This window comes from Xiphias gladius, chromosome 16, assembly GCF_016859285.1.
Source record: "Xiphias gladius isolate SHS-SW01 ecotype Sanya breed wild chromosome 16, ASM1685928v1, whole genome shotgun sequence".
Lineage (NCBI taxonomy): Eukaryota > Metazoa > Chordata > Actinopteri > Istiophoriformes > Xiphiidae > Xiphias > Xiphias gladius.
In genome coordinates this window covers 9,886,510-9,910,953 of record NC_053415.1, presented here as the reverse complement: position 1 = coordinate 9,910,953, position 24,444 = coordinate 9,886,510, and the positions used below count along the sequence as shown (strand labels likewise).

The following is a 24,444-nucleotide window of genomic DNA, read 5'->3' as shown; positions in this document are numbered from 1 at the left end:
TGATTGCTATTATAACGTGTTAATATACCTTATTGTGCTTTAGTTAATTGTGTACAAACTGTTTGAATTCCGTTGACAGTTTGAAGGCAGGAAATACTGTGAACATGACTTCCAGATGCTGTTCGCTCCCTGCTGCCACCAGTGTGGTAAGTATTGGAACTGCATTAAAAGAGAATGAATACCATTCGTACATTTTTTAAATTGACCTACTCCTACCTCTTCAGGGTCATATGGAGATGTAGCTTAGAGTATTATGTCTTTAAAATAAATATCTATTGTAAGTAGCTGTTTTCACATGATCAAGTTCTCCATACTCTGTTGTTTTTCTTTCAGGTGAATTCATCATTGGCCGCGTGATCAAGGCCATGAACAACAGCTGGCATCCGGACTGTTTCTGCTGTGACATCTGCCAGGCTGTGCTAGCCGATGTTGGTTTTGTAAAGAATGCTGGAAGGTCAGTCCCTCTACAAGCAGCCACCCTAATTTCACCGGTGATATTAGTGTAATCGTATCAGTTATTGCCTTTTGCAAGGTTGTTTTGTCTGGTACTGATGTTTCTATGACTACAGTGCACTTATGTCAAACTGACTCAAGACTTTATTCTTCTTGAACTGTCTCAGTTGTCTTGCTTCAAAAATGAGGAAGTGTCAGGTGAGGTGAAAGCCAGTATTAAGAGAGAAGTAAACTCTAACTTGCTGTTGTGTACTATAAACCGGGTCAGGGTCAGATACTGAGCAAACTAGTCAAGTGTTCCCTGTCAACACAAACTCACTTGAGTTTCAGTTAAGTTGAATAAAGTATCTAATCAAGTATCTCTCTGCCTTTCTATACTTTTCTCTCTCTCTCTTCCATCAGGCACCTGTGTCGCCCATGTCACAACAGAGAGAAAGCTCGGGGCCTCGGCAAGTACATCTGTCAGAAGTGTCACGCCATTATTGACGAGCAGCCTCTGCTGTTTAAGAATGACCCCTACCATCCCGATCACTTCAACTGCAACAACTGCGGGTAAAAATGCACCCACACAACCTGGTCAGCTGTGTCAGTCTCACAAATCCTTCACATCATGAAGACATTGAGAGGAGATAGTCTTGCAAACACTTCTTGTTCACACATGCATATAGAGGTCTTTTAATAATATTTTCAAAAAAACTCCACAAAGATCCAACAAAAATAAAATGATGTGGGGATTTTTGTGTAAAATAGTGTTGGTGTAATTTTCTGTACCAGATGTATAATTGTCGTTTAAGTTCCAGATTTGGTGTTTTTATTTTTTCATGTTTTTCTTCTTTTTACATAAATATAAATACACCATCAAAATCGGCATTATTTTTGAATGCTTTCACATGCGTAAATGAATACTTATTTTTTATTTTAATCAATAACTGTGGAATGTGTTTACATGTCCTGCATTCGTATTATTTTGTGTTACCGGCATCAAAACAGAACTGATCTAGTGTTATTTCCCTCCGTCTATGCAGTAAGGAGCTGACTGCTGATGCCAGGGAGCTGAAGGGGGAGCTCTACTGTCTGCCCTGCCATGACAAAATGGGTGTCCCCATCTGCGGGGCCTGTAGGAGACCCATTGAGGGCCGTGTGGTCAATGCCATGGGCAAGCAGTGGCATGTGGAGGTGCGATGTTAAACTGTAAACCTCTGGGAAGCAATATCAGTTAGTTTGAGCATAGTACACTGTAATGCCTACACTGGTTTCACGCTCACATTGGGGAAAGTGAATTTATAGATAATTGTTTAGCATTTATTGTCAGATTGCTTTCAGATTTATTTACATTTTAAACGATATATTACCAATGTTCTTTTTGAAATCGTTTTTACTGCCTGTTTTCTGTGTATATGAACAGAAAAGATCTAATCTAAGCACAGTATATCTGAGGTTCCCAATATTTCCAATAGTTTTTAAATAGATTTCCTGCTGCAATGCAATTTACTCGCAATTTTACAATTTGAGAATAGCTATTCATTCAGTATGTGTCTATGGCCTTTGTTTTTTTTCTATCTATATGCTTTTTCATTAATTTCACTCCACTGAGTGCTCTTCAAGATGTGCTATATGTGTGACACATACCTTTATCAGCTTCTCCACAGTTAGGTTCAGTGTTTTCATCTCCGAGCTGTGTACATCATTTCTCTGTTATCTGCAGTCTGTCTCTATATTATTTTTTTCTCAGGCATCATTCCACCATTTTCTGTATCGTTATCTTCTCCTGCCATTTCACGTTTTATGGCCATTTTCCTGTCTTCCCATGTCCACATTTAGCATCACGTGTGCACTGTGTGTGAGCGCCCATTTCAGGGCCACCCATTTTATGAGCGAGGTGGTCGGGCCTATTGTGAGAGACACTTTGACATGGTGAGGGGATTAAGGATCGGCCTGTTGCTGACTGCTGCCCCGTGTCTCACTTCTCCCTGCCTGGCTAGAATCAACGAGCCCTCATATAATGGTTACACTAATTTGTGACTTCACCAATTGTTCTTTTATCAAAACGCTCTCCATCTGTCTGTCCATCACAGCATGATGTCTTGACAGCAATGGGCCTGATTGCCTTTTGTCTTGATGCCCATATCTTCAACCCAGTTTCCTCAAATTAGTCACTTTGGCTGATTCAACATTTATATTTTAAAACTGAATACATTGAATGTCAGAAAAAGAAAGCTACCTGAGATGAAAGTAAATTCCAACATAATCATTTTTTTTTACTGTTCCTTATCAATTTATTTTATCTGGAATTACAATATGTAAGTTTTACAAATTTCAGCTATGCAGTTTCCCAATAGTCACATAAAAAAAGAAAAGAAAGGGCATAAACTTTCAATAATGTGTTGACCCTGAAGGTAAAAGTCACATCCTGACGTGGCAGGAAACAATTAGGGTTTAAATGGGTTGATTAGTGTCTCTGAAGAGTTTCATTATCTAATGATATCTAATGATCTGTCAGAGGCTTTTCATACTCTACAAGAGTAACATTCTGGGGCAAACCACTTCTTCATTTTGGGTATATAATAGTCAAATTTGGAAATGTTGAATATTGGTAAAAAATAAATAAATAAATAAAAACTGGCTAGAAACACCCTCCATCACAAATATCACCTTTGTTCTGGCTTTAAAAATACACATTGGTGTAACCCTACTCTGTGGTACTTATGTCCTCATTGAGTTAGTTATGAGGGCTAAACTACACATTATCAGAAACATTGTAAAATTCACTTGAATTTCTATCATATCCTACCATTAGTTCCACCCGTCTGTTTGGAGGACTAGTGCAACCTCTAGAGGTCGTTATTCTGTCCATCTCCTCTACTCTATATAATCAGTTTGGACGCGGTAACAAGACATCTGGTCTGACCTGATAATGTCTAAGCCAGACTGTGCCGCTGCCTGCAACACGGTCTGAATGTGATAATGTACTGACTGACGGCTGTGCTAACCATGTGTGCTTGGCCATTGGTTTGTTTGCAGCATTTTGTGTGTGCTAAGTGTGAGAAACCCTTCCTGGGACACCGTCACTACGAACGCAAGGGCCTGGCCTACTGCGAAACACACTACAACCAGGTAACTCTCAACTGTATTGAGATTGTTTATGTTGAACACACAAACAGAAGTTGGAACAGTTACAGTTGGCACTAATTGTTTAAAAAAAAAAAAAAAAAGTTTTATTAACTCTATAGTAGAAAAAAAGAGAGGTTTGGCAGTAAAATGTATTATTTCTGTGAGAAAAATGTGAGCTATGCAGAGAGACCACCATTTAGTCAATGTAATGACTCCACCTAGTGTTAAAACGTTTTATGGGACCAGTACACATGGACTTCCGGGAAGCTTTTGATATGCCTCTGTAGCCTGTGTTTGTTTGCATGGCATCTGAATGCCGAGTGTTATCTTATCCAGGATGAAAACTACCACTGCTGCATTGTGTTGTATAATTTTGTAACTCATAAGATTTGCCACTGCTCACCCTCTGTGTTTCTCTCCCCTCGCCACACTCAGCTGTTTGGAGATGTCTGCTACCACTGCAACCGTGTTATTGAAGGAGATGGTGAGAAAATTTGTTTAGACCGAAAATAGTTATGTGACTGTTGAAGAAGTTTATGGCTGGAGTACTCATACATCACTCATTGTGTAGCCCTGGTAACATTGGTGTTTATTAGAGCAATTTTTAACACGTGCTTCTCTTTTACATGACATTGACTGGATTTATACATTGTATGTTGATTATTTGGCAAGGTCTCCCTCAAAATTAGATTTCAGTGACTCATGTGACGGTCTTTTTTTTTTTCAGTGGTGTCTGCTCTTAACAAGGCTTGGTGTGTCAACTGTTTTGCCTGCTCTACCTGCAACACCAAGCTCACCCTCAAGTAAGAAATGCAATGAGTCTAAGAGACATACTGTAACATTAATGCTATTACTATGGAGTGGGATCAATTCACACATTTTAACCTGGATTATATACTTATTAGGTGTTAACTCTGTTCTCTGAAGACTGTCAGGAATTCACATGTGAATTGGCCAAGCTCTCTCTGCTGCTTGTCATGTTTTTTCTTTCACAACTGCCCTGCATTTGAGACTATTTGCGGCTTCTTAACTGTTTGTTTTTTCAAACCTGTCAATTCCTTATTTTCTCACCTTTCTCTTTTAATTTTGTGTCTCTGTGGGCTTGTCTCTCCACCTCTCCTCCCTTTTATCAACCTACATCTTTGCCCTCTTGTATGCTTCTCTTGTGCTACTTTTCTTTCCCCTGCCCTCTCCCCAACTCTCTTCATCTCTCTTCCCCCTACCTTTTATCTTTCCCTTCTTATCCTTCTGTTTCTTCCCTCTATTCCTGCCTCCTCAATGTCTCTCTCCTCCTCCTCTTCAACTGCCCCTCCTCTTCTCTTCCCCCTTTTTCATCTCACCTTCCTCCCTGCCCTGTCAGGGATAAGTTTGTGGAGGTAGATCTGAAGCCGGTGTGTAAGCATTGCTACGAACGCCTGCCAGATGACATGAAACGCCGGCTGGCCAAGCGCGAGCGTGACTCAAAAGAGAAGAAGAAGAAGTTATTGATACCCATGTGTCTGTGATCCTCTCTTTCTCCTTTCTCCTCATTTCCACTGTTCTTCCTTTGGTCAGTGTCAATCTTTCTTCCTTTATATTTTTATTCTTCTGCTGTTTCATGTCGTCATATTTCAAACATGCTCCATGCCAGTTTCATTCCTTATTCGGCTTTTGAAAAAAGCCGAGATTTAGTAGGCTAACGTACAATGACTGGACACATTTGAGTGACCTAACACTGGAAACATTTCAGTATATGAACACTTCTTATCCGGAAACACTAGTCAAGATTAAGGCTGGTACTCTGGTAATCTCTGCTGTACAAACAGGGATATCAGATTGGTCACATGGTGAAGGGAAGGGTTTGTTTCTCTGGTCTCCAGATCTGTCTGGGTGTAAGGGGTAAAGCCTTAATCACTTCCGGCAGCTTTCTGGCCGCAGCAGTGTAAGTGCCGAGGTCCCCCCCTGGGTTTGACACGTGCCTGGTCCTACCGGCGATTATCTACTCCGGGAGGGAGTGTCGTCCAGGGGCAGCTGGGGGGAAGTTTTAGAGAGCTGACTGGTGTTATTTGAATTATTGGCATGTAATACAGAAAACAACAAGAAGGCACTCATAGAATGCATACTGTACCTCTGCAAAGGCTTCAGAGATCTCAAAACGTGTTATGTTAATCATAGAAAATATTTAGAAAATTTTAATCTGTATGTGGATCTATATCACATTACATAATAATAATGTTTGTCATGGGCCAGATGGTTTTCATTCACAAAAGTGCGGTACTTCATCAAAACATATCAAGAATGTTCAAGAATGGCCTTAGAGATCCTTAGAAAAATTGCTAGATGTGTAACTGCATCCAGTTCTGCAGAAAGATGAATTACTTGTCCTAACGTTTCCCCAGTCATTCCTGAAATCTGTGAGCAAGTTTTGGGTTTGGCATCTAACTAAAAGGCTAAAAAAAAAAAAATGGTGGGGTTATTCAGCTAACTTACGTACAAACAAAACAGGGCCAGAAATGCACATTTCTTGGCTGAGCTAAAAACCAAAGTAGCGAGCAGGGGCGGTCATACCATACAGCTGGTGATGAAAATAATAAATAACTAAAAATGCCCATCCACAATATTTACTTTTTAATCACTGACCATAATCTTCTGATTTTTTCGTTATGTCTTCTGTGTCAACATCTCAATGTATGTGCTATGGCACAGGTGATTTGTAAGGGTGTGAACTGTATGATTGGCAGCGTCCTAGGGTGCAGCCACAAACCCACAAGTTGCAAAACCATTTTCCATGCTACTAGACATAGCATTCACACATATATGTACATACTGGGACTAACAACATCTAACGTCCAAACTGTAACTGTTCTTGTAATCTTCCTTCCACAGGAACAAGTTTGTGGAGTTTGACATGAAGCCAGTTTGTAAGAAGTGCTACGAGAAATTCCCTCTAGAGCTGAAGAAGAGACTGAAGAAGCTGTCTGAAACTGTTGCACGGAAGTAAACACACAGTCGAGCCGCAGGAGGGATGGAAAGATGAGGCCGTGAGGTGGCCATGCATGGAAGAAGTCACATTTCCAGAATTGACAATCGTATAAGATAGAATTTGTGTGTTTTATATCATTGTTATTTTAAATTTAGGTTAGTTATTTCAGATGCAGCTGCAAAGCACTGAGGTTCATTTCATGAGCCTGAAACTGAAACAGTCAGATTGTTGCTCAGTCAGTCAGTCAGCAGCTTTAACTTTAACCTGCTCAGCTCCTTTAGGCTGAATTACTGCACTGTACGTTTTGTCATATGCTTGCTTTATTTCACTGCTATGCATATGTATACATATATACAGTATAAACATAAACACAAGCGATTATGGTCGTGTATTTAATAATAACATTAGCTTTAGGAGAACATTGAAACATGGGGATAATATAATTACTCAAAGCTGTATTGACAGCTTGTTCAGCTGTTTGCCAACTTGTCCCGGGATGCCAAAAATCTGTTGCCTGTTTGACTTACTGTATGTTACTGATACTCCTGTATAATATTAGAGTAAAACCAAAACAAAGCTGGGGGAAAATTGCAGTTGTACTGAATGTGTATATAATATCTCTAATATTTCATGTTTTCCACCAACACATTTTTATGTATTACTAATGTGTATTTTCTGCAGTATTATACAAAATAAGTTTGTGTTTAGCTCTATATGATTAGAATTTTCCGCATCAACAGTTTATTGATATTATACTGTAACCCTCCTTAATGCTACAGTAATGGACTCAACCATCACCTGCAGTATGTTGGACTGCCTGGTTACATACTATGCATTTTCTGGGCAAAGTGGTATTTACCCTAAATTACCAGGTTCACTTGTACAATCTAAAATAATACAGTATAACCACCCTGAAATAAATCCAAAGTTAATAATGTTCAATTTTGTTTCATCCACCTAAATTTACAGTAAATACATGACAGTGACAGAATATTAGAAACACCTTTCAAAAGTAATGCAGTCCAGTTCAACACCAAAACTACAGTTAAAAAATTACTATATAGTTGAAGCAACACCTCTGACAAACTGTCAACAAACACTGAACATGCCAGGCTCCGCAGTGACAGCTTTTATTGCATGACAACTGGTAACTGCATGTGTGTGTTACAACATGATGGCTTGTGGCATGTGCAGAGGCCGGATGTGGGAGTAATGTTTGATGTTAGAACGTGTGTCTCTGCTGTTTGTAATCCATAGAAATTGATCCTCTTATGGAGGTGTACTGACTTCCGCTGGGCTCAGACCCTCTTAGGAAAACCAACTGCTGTGAATCGGAAAGAATAATTTCCACAATGTTTCACTTGAGCAGTTTTTTTATAATAGAAAGCTTATTTTTTACATAATAGTTTGATAGACAGAAACATTCCACTATTTTACAAAGCTTATGTTACTGAAGTTCACTACCTAGGCCACAACATTTCTCATATGTCAAGGTAGAAATAAAAATATTCAGACATCAGAATGTCGTGAAGCAGAACTTCGCCTCCACTAGAAATAGTCCAATAGATAGTTTTATTTTTTCTTAATACCTGGGTGACTGAGATGACTCCACTGCTCCTTTATTGTATTTTATCCTCATAATGCTTGTCAAAAGAAAATATTTCTCCATGTAAACACACCAAAGTGCATGTTCTACACCTGAATGGAAAGTTATTTTTCACTATATCTCAGATAATATTAAGATAATAATCGGAATAAACATGTATGTCAATGCTACGGTGTGCATGTAGTAGTATTTTTGATTTACAATTTCTGACACCTCTCAGAGTGTAACATGACTAGCAGGTTTAGGAGTCACGGGTGTGTATGGCAGATTCCCCAGATTTAACATATGTTCCCTCCAGTTCCACCTTAACTGGCAACATAAATGGCTGCATTGATTACTATGATTAAATACACATAATCAATCACACCTATAGGAAGTATTGTCCCTTAAAAGTTGTTGTTTTGGTTTATAAATGTTTTTTAGCAGCTTTGGCTTGAAGTTTCTAAACTGAAAGTGATGTATCTGAACTAACTCGAGCTAAAATACAATACCATCCCTTGGAAAAATGACATAGATTTAAATAGGCCTTGTGGTACATCTTTACCCCCACTTAAGACGCATTAAGCACAGACAACACTGATACAGAGGAAATTACTGCTTTTCTAAAACTTAAGACATACTTGCAGTCTTTGTCCTTACAATATGTTTCTAGTGCACTTTCTAGGCAATTTATATGTTTCGATTCTTATCCATGAAGCAAATCACGTCTGATGGGTCCCGAATTCATTCAGCAGTATGACAACGAGTCCAAACATACAGCCAGAGTCATAAAGAACTATCTTCAACAACTATCTGACAGGAGGGACTAGGAGTTGTGCAACAGACGCTATGGCCTATGCAGAACCCTGATCTCAACATCATGGAGTCAGTCTGGGATCACATGAAGAGACAGAAGACACTGACACAGCCTAAATCCACAGAAGATGCTCGGAACAACCTACCTGCCAAGTACCTTGAGAAATTGTGTGAATGTGTGCTGAGGGGAACGTTGCTGGTCACACAAAGTAGTGATTCAATTTAGATTTTTTTTTTTTTTTTACTGCACTTTGTATGAACTTATTGGATAAATAAAAACAATTCTTTACATTATTTTTGAAAGTATCCTCGGTCATCCTCAAGTGCTTTAAAGTTTAGCATATTTTATTAAATTATTTTATATTATATTTATATACGTGGGTATACAGATGAAACTTAAATTGAGCTTTAAACTGCAAGCCAACTATGGTTTCACAAGTGCTTGATTAGTGTTACATTCGTAGAATTATACCATTTCAAGGAAGGTTCATCCCACCAAGCCCATTCCTCCTTCAAAATAAAGTGCGTCAGTGTGCGTCATACTGAATACTCGGCTCTCATTGGTTGAGAAGCCTGCTTCAAGTAGGCTCACGGCTCACGTGACCCTCTGCCATTTGATGGTAATGAGACTGCGCAATATCATCATGGACAGTTAACATTAAGGAGTGACGGTCGAAGCGACATTTATGTTCGTTATTTTTTATATTCTGTGATTTTCTGATATTCTATGCACCTTAGTCCACCGTTTTAGAGGTACTTGTTTTTGGAAGCCATGCGGCGAAGTAAGGCTGAAGTGGACCGTTACGTTTCCTCAGTACAGAGTTCCTCTCCCTCACTCAAAGAGGTAAGTTGAGCCGGCGGCTAATGTTAGCGTGCTGCTGCTATCATGTCAGCCAGCATGTGTCAGTCTGAACTCCCGGTTAAATGAACACCAGCTGTAGTTTGAATAACACTGATATTAAATCTTTTGGCATTCATCTCGTGTTCTGTGTAAACTCTGTTAATGGTCCCCAGTTAGCAGCGCGGAAGCTAGCAAACCGGCATGATGACGCCTCGTCGTGTCCTCCCCTTTATACTCGGAAAATGCGCGGCATGGGGTTTTTGCAGCGCTAGCTCACTAGCCCTGCTAGTTAGCCATCACACAGTCAGCTAGTTACACCACTTAGTTCTAGTTTCATACATCTGAGTCGTTGGGTCGTATGGCACTGATAAGAAGAAGGAGAAGAACAATTACAGTAACCTCATAACTATGTAGTTTCATTTGTTTAACGTAATGATAAAAATAAGGAGAAACAACTCAACAAAGTTACAAACTGCTTTACAGAAAAAGTAGAAAAAATGAGAATACAGCAGATAAATGCAAATTTAAAAAAAAACAGGGATAAAACAAATCATAAAATGGCAAGTATGATAAAACCCTGCAACATATTAAATATTTATAAAGAATGTTTTAAGAAAGGATTTAGAAGACGCCAAGGATGTAGTCTGTCTGATCTCTATAGTGTGATCCACAGTCTGGTGGCTCTTACAAAAGCCCGGTCACCTTTGGTTACTAGCCAAGACCTAGGAATAACCAGGAGAGAATGACGGCATTAAATCACACTAAACTACAGAAATATTAATGACAAAATCAAAAGTCAAAAGACGAAAGCCCGAAACTCTCAGTATTTCCTCTTCGGTCCTTGATTTAAAGATAGCAAAGTCACAGAGACAGGCAACATCATACTACCAACAATCCAATACAATGAATACCTATATTGTCATCAATGAAATCAATTTAAGTCAAACATCAAAAAAAAAAAAAATGAAGAAAAACAGACTTAAGTTTCTCATAAGGAATAAACTGCTATTCTTACTTATTATCTTAATATGCAAAGGTAAATTATTCCTATTCCTGGCACCACAGAATTAAAGGTTTAATACTAAGGTATTAAACCTAAGCACCTGCAAGTCAATAACACTAGCTCAAGTCTGGTGGATGAGGAAGGTCAGCAGTAAATCATAAGTGGAGATAATCCTATGGCCATGTCGACTAAGAAGTAGAGGGGTCATTCGTATCTGGGATAAAAGAAAGTTAAAAAAAAATTCTGAGTGAAATTGCTCAAAATATTTTTGCTCCACTGATAATTGATTGTCAATGTTTTCTCTCCACAGAAGCCAGTCAAAGGGTTTTTATTTGCTAAACTGTACTTCGAAGCAAAGGAATACGAACTTGCAAAAAGGTAAGCACATGAGCTTCCCTGTTGACTGAATGTGTTATTGCTTCACAAGAGGTCTCTGTGATATTGACAGTGATCTTGCATGTTTCATGTCCTTCCTAGACATGTATCAGAGTATCTCAAAGTCCAGCAGAGGGATCCTAAAGCACACAAATTCCTTGGACAGCTCTATGAGAGAGAGGGAGACATCAACAAGGCAGTAGGATGTTACAAGGTAGGAAAAACATGTCACTGACAAAAAAAAGTGCAAAACAATAAATGAGAAGTGTTCAGGAAAAAAAGTGCTCTGTAAGGGCAGTCAGTGTACCAGTTGATTCATAAAGTTACAGCAATTCAGTGGGATAATTAAAAATGTGGATTAACATGAATGAGTATATTAATGAGCCACATGGTTAACTATTCTCCTGGTTAACTACATTCATTCTGGGTGGGATTTTATTTAATGCCAAATTACAGCAAGTGGTTCATAATAAAGGACTCATTCCACAGCCAATAAATGATTAAAGTCAAGGCAGCTAACCCTACAGAGTGGATAAAAGTCCTATCTCTAGCTTGCATTGCATCTTATTTGGCTTCCAGCATATGATTCTCTAAACGTCTTAACTGCTTTCAGCTTTCAGTTTCTCTTTATCTTTGAATGTACAGACTCTTAAGTGTTTGTGTATAAGTGTGTATATATATATATATATGTGTGTGTGTGTGTGTGTGTGTGTGTGCGTGTGCGTGTGCGTGTGCATGTGTGTGTGTTGGCGCACACAGTCCTAATGGGTTGCTGTCAATCAGGTTATCGAAAACACATTAAGTTCTGCCATTTACACGTCAAAGAAAGTGTGCAGAGCTGAAGAAATTAAATGACAGCGTTGTTCTAGTATGAAGAGATCCAATTTTAAAATACAAGGATAGTACAAGGAACCAACCTTAATTATTAGTAGACTAACCAAACAGGTATTTGGGGCTTGATATTAATATCTACATACATACATTTGCTCTGATTGTAGTTTAATATACTTTCCTGTCTATCATTCCCATCGCATATACCATAAATTTTTAGATTGGTTTCCTACCTTCTTTGATGTCAGTTATGTGAAATGTGAACACTAGAAATGTGTTTTGCGATACAGAAGGAAATTCTTCAAAATGAACATTACGGTCCCTTATTTGTTTTGTTTTCTGAAATAATGGTGCAACACAGCTCACTCTTACGTTCAAGGATTGATAGTCAGTTGCCCATAACCACTGATAGGCTTTTTTTGATGGATTATCCATCAAGAAGACAAACAATAACAAACGGTAACATTATGAAAAGGTTCATGTGGCAGTTGTTGTTTAATTGCATTTAGAAAGTCAAATCTTAAATCTCAGAGGTTCTCAGCAAAGTTGGAAGCACCAGCAGTGACAGTTTTTGACAAAGTCCATTCTTGCCTGTATTACCATGTTACAAAGATATATAAAAATATAAATGAAGTAAGGCCACTGTATGTTCATTGTGATCTCAAACAACTTCCAGAGGGTCTAAGTTGATTTTTATACTGTACTGAATGGAAACCAATCTGCAAAATTAGCATATGTTCAAAAATATGGTTATAAGTAATGATTCAAAAAATGTAGTTGCATTCTAATTAATGGGCTAAAATATACAAAACTATAGGTATGGTTGTTAAATGATAAGAGTCTGTTTTACCCATACTCCTTTTATTCGTGTTTGACACCCAGCTGTAATTGGAACCCCACTGTAATCATGAACACCCTCAGCCCATGTGCAAAGTCAGTGTTCGGGAACATCTAGGTATTATTAAGTACTATTGGTTGTATAAACTCTGCTAATTTCCTATCCTTATTGCATCCCATTGCACTCCCATTGGACATACCAGCTGTGAAAAATGTATCATTGAGCTGTTAAACACTGGGTCCTGTTCCCAATGTGCCTGGACCACAGCAGCATGACCAGGACTGACTACAGTTCAGCCTGCTACTTACAGTTTAAATAAAAACATCCCTAGACTGCATTAATTTAAAAAATGAGACATTTTATTATCAGAGTGGGAGGAGGAGGAGGTGTCAGGTTTTTATTGTACGTTATCACAAACTAGGGAGACAAAAACATTTGGCAGAATATATGATGCACATGGTAGAATTCTTAAAGGAGATACATGTAAGTTTTTGCTATTGACTCATAGCCAACATTAGCATTAACAGCTTTTTACTTAGCAGTCCAGAAGAAACGTTGCAAGTTCATCATCAAACTTCATTCCATTACTCCCCAAAGAGCTGTCTCAAGTGGTGGAAAGAAACCCCAATGTTAACTCTTGTTATGCTTCAGTTTCTGCAACTTCTTTTCTTCTACTGAAGTTAGCATGCTAACCAGCTAGCCCCAGCCTGTCCCATCTCGTAATACCACTTTGCAATAGTGAATCACTGTAGTGTCCAGTCTGTCCTTAGTTTAGCATGAGAGTAGGAAGAGGTATCGCTACTCAGAGGGCGTATTTTAAACTCTTGTCTTGTAAACGCAATGATGGCTGAAGCTGTTGGCAAGGAAACCATGTTCGTGGCAGAGAAAACATACATATAGCACCTTTTTAAGTAAATAAAATCAGGAGATAAAATGACACTGAAGTCAAGTCAGTTTTATTTAGCTCAAAATCACAATCTCTTGCCTTAGACTCTCGATTCATCATGTTTATTTAATAAATTCATTAGACTTACCTCACCTCCTTCATAGGTTAGTTACTTCACTGAGGTATAAAGTAGTCAGCTTATAGGTCTTTCTTTCCCACCTCTTTCATGGAAGTTGGAAGTGTCTTGTCCTTTGGATAAATCACATGTCTGCAGGATTTTGTAAATACTGACTCTAGTATGCCTTTACCTCTGTCTGTGTCTGTGTCTGTGTCTTTAGCGGTCAGTGGACTTGAACCCAGCCCAGAGGGACCTGGTGCTGAAGGTGGCTGAGTTACTGGTCAGTAAGGAGGAATGCGACAGCAGAGCAGAGTTCTGGGTGGAGAAAGCTGCCAAGCTGCTGCCTGGAAACCCTGCAGTTTTCAACCTGAAGGTTAGGCTTCTTTCTGTCTGAATCTCTAGTAAAAACCTCTGTTATACACTGCATCTGTCAACCATTGAACTAATCTAATACCACTCTTTTAATGTGCACCAACAGGTGCCTAGATCACCTCCTATTGTGTCCCTCACTCTATCGTCAGTGTCTTAAATTTAATTTGCTAACTTTTCATGAGCAAGACTTTCTTGTCAGTCTTGTGTAGATCCAATCCAGGAAAGAGGTGCATATTAACTAAAAGTGGAAAGGATGGCTTACTGACTTTTTGTGTAATATTTGTGCCACTTCATGCAGGAGCGTCTGTTGAGTCGTCAGGGTCAGCAGGGTTGGAACCGGTTGTTTGACCTCCTCCAGGCCGAGCTGGCAGCGAGGCCAGGTGATGCACATGTGAACGTGAAGCTGGTTCAACTGTTCTGTCAGGACGGTCGATTGGATGAGGCCGTCAAGCATTGCCTGGCAGCTGAGAAAAGGGGCATGCTGAGCAACAGTCTGGACTGGTACACAGTAGTTGTGCGCACACTGCAGGTCAGCAAAGCAGTAATTGCAGTTTAGTATATTTGATAGGGTAGGACCAGTATGCTTTTAAGCTTTTTCATATATACCCTGTTTAAAGTTTTAAAAAAATAATAATACTAAAAATGGATTACTTTTTTTTTTTTTTTTTCAGGAATATCTGGCTCAGCCCAGTGTATCAAGCAATGAAAAGATGTGTCGGCGTCTCCAGAGGGAGCTGCTATTGGCCCACTGCAGCCTGCTGAGAATCACACTGTCTGAGAGCAGTTTGCAGCCCAGTCTTGATGCACTCAGAAGGTAGGTCATATTGAGGTCTTAGGGTGTTGTGTACATACTCTACGGACATGCTGTATCCATGAAATCAAATCAAAACCTAGACTCCAATTTATTATCATTTTTGGATTTGGGAGTAATTTCCCCCAAGACTCAGTCTGTTTATATATTTACAATGTTTTTATACATCCTAGTATTCTTGTCACAATTCTGTTTTCAGGGAAATTTGTAGACTTGTAGAAGGCATAAAACATCAACATACAAGGTCTTTGCATTGAACATTTTATAAAATTTAGCATGTTGAACGCCTAGATATGGGAGTGTTCTCAGACATTACTGATATATACAAACCTTAAAACCGCATCATAGAACATCAGATAGATTGTTTTATGGTGCTGATATATGATGTTTTATTGAAGTCAGTTAAATTTAGTTGTTGTCCTGTCCTTGTATTAAAAGACCAGTCAGTCAGTTTGTGGGAAGGCCCCACTCTGTGTTTTGAATTAGGTATGGTGAGCCTTTAGTTTACATCTTGATTACAGAAGGTGCCTTCCAAGAAACCCTGCCAGTGTTTTGTATGCTTTGACCATTTAGTAAAAATCAGAAAGACTTTGGTGCAGCTGATTTTTCAAAGTACAACATTGTGTTTTAGATTTCTGGATCTCTTTCACCAACTTTTGGGTGACCATTTGTTTCCATTTATTCCACTAAAACATAACTGCAGGAAACTCTGTGCTGTATATTAAATTCTGTGTGTATGTATGTGCGTTTGTCTATGTGTGCATAGTTTTGACCAAGCTATGCAGACACTAAGCAGCGTTGCAGGTCGCCACACGGATGATCTTTGTGAGGTGTTTGTGGAGATGAGAGGTCACCTGTACCTGCATGCTGCCACACTGCTGTTGAAGCTGGCTCAGGATCGCCAACAGACCTGGAGGGTCGTCATTGACCTGGCTGCACTGTGCTACCTGCTTGCATACCAGGTACTGACGCACCAAATAACACAAATGTACCTGTACCTGTCATCTAGCTAACAGCCTGACAGGAATGAGGCTAGCCTATTACCAGAGCCATTAATAAATCTCTGAATGCATTGATCTAGTGGATTTTATTTTGAGATGGTTAAACAGGAAATGTTAATGGTGATTATTTTGTAGGTTATTTTCTTTTTATGGATCTACGTTTTTATATTAATTTTATCATATTACATTGTGCAATGCAATGCATGCTTAATGGTGCAATGCTATGGCCTGAAGATGGATAAAGAGGAACTTTACTTTTACACTTTATAGACTCAGATGCCCTATAGGACATGTTATCTAGTCTTTGTTCTTTATTTTTTTTAGAGTTTCAGTTTACAGACTTTATTTGGCAGCCATAGCCAGGAACTTTTGAATATAGTCAGCTTTTCACAGTTTGTTTTGTTTGTCCTTCCACCAGGTCCCCAGACCAAAGCCTAAAGTGACCAAAAGAGACCTATCAGCCCCACAGCTTCTGGAGTTGCTGGCCAATGATCGACAGAGTCAGGCGGGACACATGTTGCTCAATCTGAGCACTGATTCATCCACCTTAATCAGAGAGGTCTGTCAGTGTGTTCTGAGTCAGTTTAGTTAAAGGTTATAGCTTTTTAACCTGGAATAAAGGGCTTTATCTCATAGAGAAGCAAAGTAGTAATAATAATCGCAAATGTAATTTAATCTTGCATGTGTATAACATCTGACACATGGAACTTAGACTTTATGAGATGCACACATCTTACCACTCTGTTACACCCATGACAACTGCACTGTTACTTTGTCTTTAAAGTCTAATATTAATCATTTTTTAATCATATTCATCACATCAGACATAGGCAGCACTGACAAACTGATGGCTTATTTTATATTTTTATAAAACTGACATTATAATTTTATGTTGTGTGTATTTAGGTGGTGGAGGCATTTGGAAACCGTAGTGGTCAGGACTCTCTGTTTGAACTCCTGTTTGGACCGCAGGCCTCCACTGGATCTTCATTTATTGCCAACGATGACATTCGCTCCATTAACACCACGGCTCCAGAGCTCTCTCAACTTGCCAAATGGGACACCGGTACAAAACTAATAATCTGACTGACTTCTAAAGTAACATGAAGATCAATTCAGTTGTTTTTTTCCAATTCAGGTTGCTTTGATTTTTTGACAGACTGCAGTAAGATTTTTTTTCATGTTTAAATTGGGCTCGTCTGTATAAATGATTGTCATCACTATTTAGATGTATCTTTGCCAGACAGATTTCGGAATGTGCAAACCATTTATAAACATACAAACTACAGTAATTTCCAGGCACAGATTAACTTTATTCACAGTAAGTAAAACTGTGAGTCATAATTTTCTTTAAAATAGGCACTGACTAACCAATTCACTGCCTTTTAGTTAAAGCTAAATATAATTTTAAGTCATAGTAGAATAATGCTGTGGTTTACAGTATCATATATAGATCACCTTGTGATACAGTACAGTTTACACCGGAGAGTTGATAATATTTGTAACTATCTACTGTTGTACAAAAACCTTTCTGATACTCCCAAACAGTGGCAGAAAAATGCAATTTTTCTGCATAAAAGCTAGTGTTGTAGCATTTTGAGTACTCCTACATTGTAATAACTGTGGTGCCTCCTCTGTAGGCTCCATCCTTCTGCATGGTGGTGACTTGCAACATCTGAGCTGGTTAGGGCTGCAGTGGACTCTTCTGGGTCAAAAACCAGCACTGCGAGACTGGCTACCGCAGCTCTTTCCTAGGCTTACCTTGGAAACCTCCAAACTGGACACAAATGCACCAGAGTCTATCTGCCTGCTGGACCTGGAGGTATGAGGAATTATGTTGGCTGGTTTGATGGGTCAACATGACACAGGATGAGCCTTTAAGGAGAAGTCTGGCGATAGTTTTTCACTAATAACCAATGTTCAGGAAATCCCAGGAGTGACAGAATGCATGAGAAAATATTTAATGATGCATTAATCCTATTTTTAGCCAGTATATTAGAGCTTTCAAAAACTCACCATTTGTAAAGCTTAGGATTTTTTTGTCCCAGGATCACAGGTTTAAAGCCTTAAGTGAGCATGGCTTTTCTTTTAAAAAAAAAAAAAAAGCATGTTGTGATGTGAATAGTGTAAACATGTCTGCAGTTCAGCAAAATGTCTTTTTATTGGTGTGTGCACATTTGTGTGTGAGGGTTTATATTAGAGATAAGTTCATTAGAAAGTAGTCTTGTTTCTTTCTTCCCCAATCTCCTTAAGATGTATGTTATTGCATTCTGTTGTACGCTGTTTCATGTGTATTGAGGCTTTACTTAGTTATTTATACATAACTATCTAAAATCTATAAATAGATTCAATGGTTAAGCATACCCCTGAGACTGTATTTGATAGGCAAACACTGTATGTGTGAATGAGTAGTGCTTTCATTTTGATCAAATCCAAATTTATTATCCATTCCACTAATCAAATCAGAATCCTTTCAAACACCTTGTCGAATTTCATATAGTTTAGCTTTCACCATTTTCAAGTAACTAACGCGGTGGAAAGCAATGCCAATTTTAACTTGATTTCCTTCTATCTCTATCACCTCTTTTCTTCTACTGAAGGTAGCATGCTAACAAGCTAGCCCCGGCCCGGCCCGTCTCATAATACTACTTTGCGATAGTGAGTCACTGTAGCTTCCAGTCTGCCCTCAGTCCAACATGTAGTAGTGCTGCTCAGAGGGCATATTGTCACATCTTGTCTTGTCTCTCAACACCACTCGCTACCGGCAAGAAACCACGTTTGGTGGCTGAGAAAACTTATATATAGCACCTTTAACTGGGTATACCCACTGTTTCTAATGTGTCACAATCAGCTGATCGTTTCTCTAGAGAAGAGTCTCCACTCTGTTGAACTACAAAAACACTTTTGGTCGAGTGATGTTATAGTTATGTCTTTTTTTATTTTATTTATTTATATTTTTAAATTCATAAACAATCTTTGGCAGAGCACAGTCAGCACCTTGGAGAGAGCAAATTAACCAAGAGACTAATGTTTCAGTGTAGCTGTTACAGGTCTTTGCTAATAAAAAGTAAGGAAGAGAGATAAAGGTACCTTTGCAGTTCAGGGTTTTTTTAATTTTTATTTTTTTTTTTTAATTGGTTCTAAAATTCAGGTTCTCCTGCGCTTCTTTCAAAATGTAAATGTATTTCTGTCTCCTGCCTTGTTTTTTCCCTCCAGGTGTTTATACATGGTGTGGTGTTCTGTAGCCACTGTCAGCTCCAGGAGACGGCGAAGATCAGCAGTGGAATGAACCAGCAGCAACAACAGCAGCTCTATGAGCCTCTCTGTCTCCCCCTTCCTCTCCTTCGCCTCCTGACCACTGACAGACAGAGGGAGTGGTGGGACGCCATCTACAGCCTCATTCACAAACGAGCAGCGTGAGTCTGACGAAAAATCAAAAACTAGGGTTGAAACAAAACCTACTGTATATCTGCCAAAATATAAGCTGTTAATGTGATTTTTATCAACCAGTCAGTTTTGCCCACATCTGACATAATGGATATGATTGATTACCTTTGTTTACTTAAAAAAATTAACTTTTTTCAAACACCTTCTAGTTTGGCTGTTTGCAGAATATCTCACAGCATAAGACTTAAATTATTGCAAGGTAGGCTTTGCAGTGGTTTAAATTTGGTGTTGATCTCTGCTGTTCCTAACTTTACTGTTGCGTTGTTTTTATTGTGTGTGTGTGTGTGTGTGTGTGTGTGAGTGAGAAACAGTGTATGCATTGAAACACGACAAATTTCAGAAGATATAATGGTCAAATCAAAATCTGTTCGTAGATATGCAGCTATTGAGACAGCACTCACGGCAGTGTTAGAGTGCAATATGCAAATACAAAATAATTTTGTTATCTGGCTGTCAAAGCAGAGCTTTCATGTCTCACAATCTGAACATTGTCAGTCTTGCAAAATTTAAATCGTGATGGTGCCAGTAATGAAGTTAATATACTTAAACACTAAATATTAACCTCACTTAATCGCCAGTATAGCTGTCAGCTGCCAGGCTATGTCTCGTATTGACCTTAATCAGTTACTAATTGATATAACCTCTTTTGCATCAAAAAAATTTTCGCAAAAAGACTTTCTTGTCAATATCCTAGTAACTGTAAATGGTGTGAAATCTCAAGAAAATCATACCAAAGCAAGAATGAACTTTTCTACAGTTTCCAAACTTGTGGACAACAGGCCTTTGTGTCAATGTGTTTAGACAGTAGGTGTGGGAACAAACATGAAATTTTCACGAGAGCAGTTAGGTGTCTGCTTGCTTTATAAGTGACATGAGCAGGCCACAATAGAGTACTCACTAATTTTAGTATAATTATTACGGAGTTGAATTATTCATTTTATTGATACATGTCGTCTTGCAGCCCTAGCATGTCAGCCAAGCTACGGATGATTGTGCAGCATGGACTGAACACTCTGAGGGCTGGAGAGAAACATGGGCTTCAACCAGCACTGGCCATCCACTGGGCTCAGTGTCTCAGCCAGACGGTACAGACACACTAACACACACACTTACTTTCCACAAGCTCAGTGAGTAGCCAGTAGCCAGCTAGACAAAAGAAAGGTGTTTGTCACTCTTGGTATTGACCTCACGTGGGGTTGTCTTGACAGATTTCTAATACTTATATAGTTGTTTGATTGTATTTATAATAAATAAGTAGGTTTGACTTTAGAGTCCTTTGTGTGCTTTAAATAGATTTTAAAATATGTCAAACTCAAATTCACTCAAAACACTATACTTGCTAACTAAAATTGTAATTGACAACTAAAGCAACAGATTACTGTATCAAAAGTTCTTGCCTTGCCTTTATACTGTGTGAGTGCTACTGGACTGCAGTAGGAATAAAAGCATCATTTATGTGGGTGGCAGGCATGCACACACATTCAGCATAGACAGAAAAATACCACTTAGATAATTCAGCATCTTGCCAGATACTGTGTACAGATACACATCCCTTTAAACCTGCTCCTTTCCGTCATTCACTCGACAACTGCTAATTGTGATCAACTTTAAGATGTCCAAACAGCCACTTGTGCTGCTTCTCTTACTGTGTCCATTTGTTTTGCGTAGAATTTGTAACTTAAGAAACTACTTCTGTTGAAATAGCATGCACTGTTTTCCTTACCTTTTTAATGTTGTCTGCCCTGCAATAAGCTATTGTGGTAAGCTCACCTTTTTTCTTTGACATCTAGCTGTGTTTTTATTTTTTATAACAGGGTGATGGAGTGAACTCATACTACGACCAGAAGGAGTACATCAGCCGCAGTGTCCACTACTGGAAAGTTGTCCTCCCACTGTTGGAAAGGATCAAAAACAGACGCAGTATACCAGAACCCCTCGACCCCCTTTTCATACACTTCTCCTCCAAAGATATTCAGGTTAATAATGAGCTCATGGTTTCTTTTTATCATATGAAATTTTGGATACATGTGGGGATGGGTTGATGCATCTTCTGTCCACTCTCAAATCCTAAGGCAGTCTAGTCTTGAGTCTAAAGATGTTAAGGCTTTTGGCTCTACCTGGAATAAACCATAATCTCTGAAGTACCTCTTTATAAGCTATATTCATGCCAGCCGTTTATGATTCTATGAATATGATTGCTTTATCTTACCGTGTTTACATCTTGTGTGTTGCTTTTATTAGTTTATAATTAATTTATAAGTATGATGTTTGTTTTTATTTAAGAACCTAAGAAATGGCTGTAAAACAGGTCACACAGTTTTTTTGATATTTTTCCATCAGTTAGTGGTGTGGTGACCTGTAGGTCAAATGGTAGAGCCTGGTAGAGGGTCTGGGGCAGCAGATATGTATGCACCTATGATACTAATAGGCATTTAGAATGAAGAATTTGCCAAATTACAGATCTAAGTTATACCATGTGGGCTTAGAGTACATATGTGTGCATGTCTGTGTCCCTTTTCAGATTTTCTCTGTGAAGGGTTATGAAGAAGAATTCAAGATAGCATATGCAGCTCTCCTTGACATTGAAGGCAGAACAGAGGAGGCCATTGCTACCTTAGAAACCATCAATAACATGTCTTCCATCTGGCATTTGGCTCAGGTAAGTCACTGGCTTTTACACAACATAACTTGGATATGTTTTTGTTTTGTTTATGTATTTATTTATTATTGTTCTAGGTTTCAGGTTTACTTGATCAGCTTCCATTCATGGCACCTAGTGGCTCCAAAGTCCCTTATAAAACAGGAATAGTGTCACCACAATCATAAATGTATGTCTTATCAAGAATAGATGACAAACATTTAAGGAGCTAAGGCCTAATAAACATGCATTTGCCATAGATTGTGGGAGCTGTATCAGCACCTGTCTTCATACTATTGCTGTAGATGTGCAAGATTGTTCATATTATGAAAACTGTGAATTGGGTTTTGTTTGTCATACCAGTCCATTTTAATAAATTGATGATTGATGCCAATAGTGTAAAATGACAAAATAGGTCCAGTTGTAAAATTATTTGTTGTCTGTGACGCAACAAGTGTTTTAACACTTCTGTGTTATGAGTGTTTGTTTTTTTTGGTCACTGCATCCTCGGCTGCCGTGGTGCAGACAGAGTTGCATTTCACAGAATGTTGATCAAACGTTTAACAGATAGATTCTTCAAAATTCAACCGGATCAGCAAGCCAATATGTGATATCAGATTGGTGCACCTTTTTAATGTGGAAGCTGGTGCTTCTGACACCTGTACATTTCTTTTCATTTTTGTTTCCTATGATCTGCTACGTTTCCTTGGCAGATCTACCAGCGGTTGTCAGAGGAGGCCAGCAGTGGGGTTGAGGAGACCCAAGACAGGTGCATCACTTTCCTGAGAAAGTTCAGGACCTCCCTGTCTAAGATCTACAATGCCAATGCTGACGACATTGAGAAGGTAATTTATTTGAACTTTCAAAATATCAAAGGCAAAACTAGTAACTTATAATTTCACAATTCATGTTTAATTCATGACACATTATTTACTGATTGAGTTAGCATGGTTGACACAGGTTATCTTTATGCTTTTACTTGTAAGAGTGAACCCTGCAGCAATGTAACTATTGCCTACATTTTGTGTCCCAGCTGCCTGTGTCCATGGAGGAAGTTGTGGACCTCCTGAATGATGTGAACCAGCAGCTGGGGGAGAGTGGGGAGGCCATGGATGAAGAGGAGGAGAAAGAGGAGGGGCGTCGAAGAGGACCAGCCCACTCTAGTCCTGCTCATCCCACAGAAACCAGTGCCACCATATCCCACATTAAGTTATCCACTCCCTCTCCTAACAAAAGCATGGTCTCTCCATCCAAAAGACTGGTAGGTTCAGGTTGTTGTTTATCATTCAAAGCACCATCTGAGATTTCTTTATGTCTTTTATATATTAAGTATTTCTTTGTATAAAACTCAAATTAGTGACTTTTTATAATTTCTTTCCCGTCATTCAGATTTCTCCCAAGACACCACCTCATTGGGTGGAGGACCAGAAGAGTCTCCTTCAGATGTTGTGTCAGCAAGTTGAAGCCCTCAAGGTCAGAATCAAAGATTACAGATCGTTTTTTAAATTAAATTCCACACAACCTCAGACAAATTCCACTTAAAGTGAAGTTTACTTAAGTTTGAAAGCAAAACTCAAAGCCAGTAGAGTGGTGAGTATGGTATGCTGTTGGCAGTAGTTCAGTGCATTATGCTGAATTCATCAAGAGAAAAGGTAAACATGGAGGAATGAGTTTTTGGCAACAGTAAATGAAATGGGAGCAGATCAGAAATCGGAGAGAGGAAGTTTTTTTAGAAAACAGGAGAAATTACATATAAAAGCTCTTATTCTAATAATCGCCTGTTTCAATAAAAGGCATGTTATCCCTGCAGTTGAGGTAAATAAAAATCCCAGGAACTATTTGACAATTAACATTCATTACCATGAGAATGTCACAGTATAAAGTGTTGATATTTTACATGGATTGGCACTTCTCATTAAGCTCTTGTTTTGCAGAATGAAGTTCATGATCTGAGGCACAACTCCTCAGGGAATGCAGGCTCTCCTCATAAAATGTATGGGGAGAGCTATGGGGCTGAGGGCCTACAGGAGCCGTTTACCCCAGTCCAATCCTACCATGGTGCCCCCCTAACAGGTAAGCATACTACATAGAACCAAAGCATGTCTAAATATTTTGTTCCATATTTTTCTCTGCAACTATTGGACAGAAATAATTTTTAACAAAATCTTCATATTTGTGTGTGTTTATATATATATAAAACATATACAATTTATCTTTTTTTAAGTTGCCACCACTGGCCCCTCTGTGTACTACAACCAGTCTCCAGCTTATAACTCTCAGTATCTCCTGCGCACAGCAGCTAATGTAACCCCGACCAAGGTAATCATTATCATCTAACATTGGTCTACATTAATAA

At 38.8% G+C, this 24,444-nt stretch overlaps 2 protein-coding genes across 8 annotated transcripts in view; both read left to right on the top strand.

Annotated features, from left to right (window-relative positions):
* Positions 1 to 9,207, top strand: part of LOC120801212 (LIM and senescent cell antigen-like-containing domain protein 1) — a 32,314-nt gene extending 23,107 nt beyond the window's left edge. For 4 of the 6 annotated variants that reach the window (XM_040147892.1, XM_040147893.1, XM_040147891.1 and 1 more), the window contains exons 3-11: positions 80 to 146; positions 334 to 454; positions 856 to 1,005; positions 1,479 to 1,629; positions 3,475 to 3,567; positions 4,000 to 4,048; positions 4,292 to 4,367; positions 4,925 to 5,113; positions 6,430 to 6,518. In XM_040147892.1, coding sequence (XP_040003826.1) covers positions 80 to 146; positions 334 to 454; positions 856 to 1,005; positions 1,479 to 1,629; positions 3,475 to 3,567; positions 4,000 to 4,048; positions 4,292 to 4,367; positions 4,925 to 5,069 — 852 coding nt within the window. In that variant the 3' untranslated portion in view covers positions 5,070 to 5,113; positions 6,430 to 6,518. Of the gene's footprint in view, positions 1 to 79; positions 147 to 333; positions 455 to 855; positions 1,006 to 1,478; positions 1,630 to 2,274; positions 2,368 to 3,474; positions 3,568 to 3,999; positions 4,049 to 4,291; positions 4,368 to 4,924; positions 5,114 to 6,429 lie in introns of all 6 variants that reach the window. The other 2 variants (XM_040147888.1, XM_040147890.1) reach the window with 2 other exon arrangements.
* A 272-nt stretch (positions 9,208 to 9,479) lies between these two features.
* ranbp2 (RAN binding protein 2) overlaps positions 9,480 to 24,444 on the top strand; it is a 28,615-nt gene continuing 13,650 nt past the window's right edge. The window contains exons 1-19 of one of the 2 annotated variants that reach the window (XM_040147885.1): positions 9,480 to 9,771; positions 11,082 to 11,149; positions 11,249 to 11,360; positions 14,040 to 14,192; positions 14,490 to 14,720; positions 14,863 to 15,005; positions 15,769 to 15,964; positions 16,422 to 16,562; positions 16,910 to 17,069; positions 17,644 to 17,825; positions 19,220 to 19,419; positions 20,412 to 20,535; positions 21,265 to 21,426; positions 21,972 to 22,109; positions 22,802 to 22,933; positions 23,122 to 23,349; positions 23,478 to 23,561; positions 24,023 to 24,161; positions 24,313 to 24,407. In XM_040147885.1, the coding sequence (XP_040003819.1) occupies positions 9,700 to 9,771; positions 11,082 to 11,149; positions 11,249 to 11,360; positions 14,040 to 14,192; positions 14,490 to 14,720; positions 14,863 to 15,005; positions 15,769 to 15,964; positions 16,422 to 16,562; positions 16,910 to 17,069; positions 17,644 to 17,825; positions 19,220 to 19,419; positions 20,412 to 20,535; positions 21,265 to 21,426; positions 21,972 to 22,109; positions 22,802 to 22,933; positions 23,122 to 23,349; positions 23,478 to 23,561; positions 24,023 to 24,161; positions 24,313 to 24,407 (2,760 nt within the window). In that variant the 5' untranslated portion in view covers positions 9,480 to 9,699. The remainder of the gene's footprint in view (positions 9,772 to 11,081; positions 11,150 to 11,248; positions 11,361 to 14,039; positions 14,193 to 14,489; positions 14,721 to 14,862; positions 15,006 to 15,768; positions 15,965 to 16,421; positions 16,563 to 16,909; positions 17,070 to 17,643; positions 17,826 to 19,219; positions 19,420 to 20,411; positions 20,536 to 21,264; positions 21,427 to 21,971; positions 22,110 to 22,801; positions 22,934 to 23,121; positions 23,350 to 23,477; positions 23,562 to 24,022; positions 24,162 to 24,312; positions 24,408 to 24,444) is intronic. The other variant, XM_040147886.1, reaches the window with a different exon arrangement.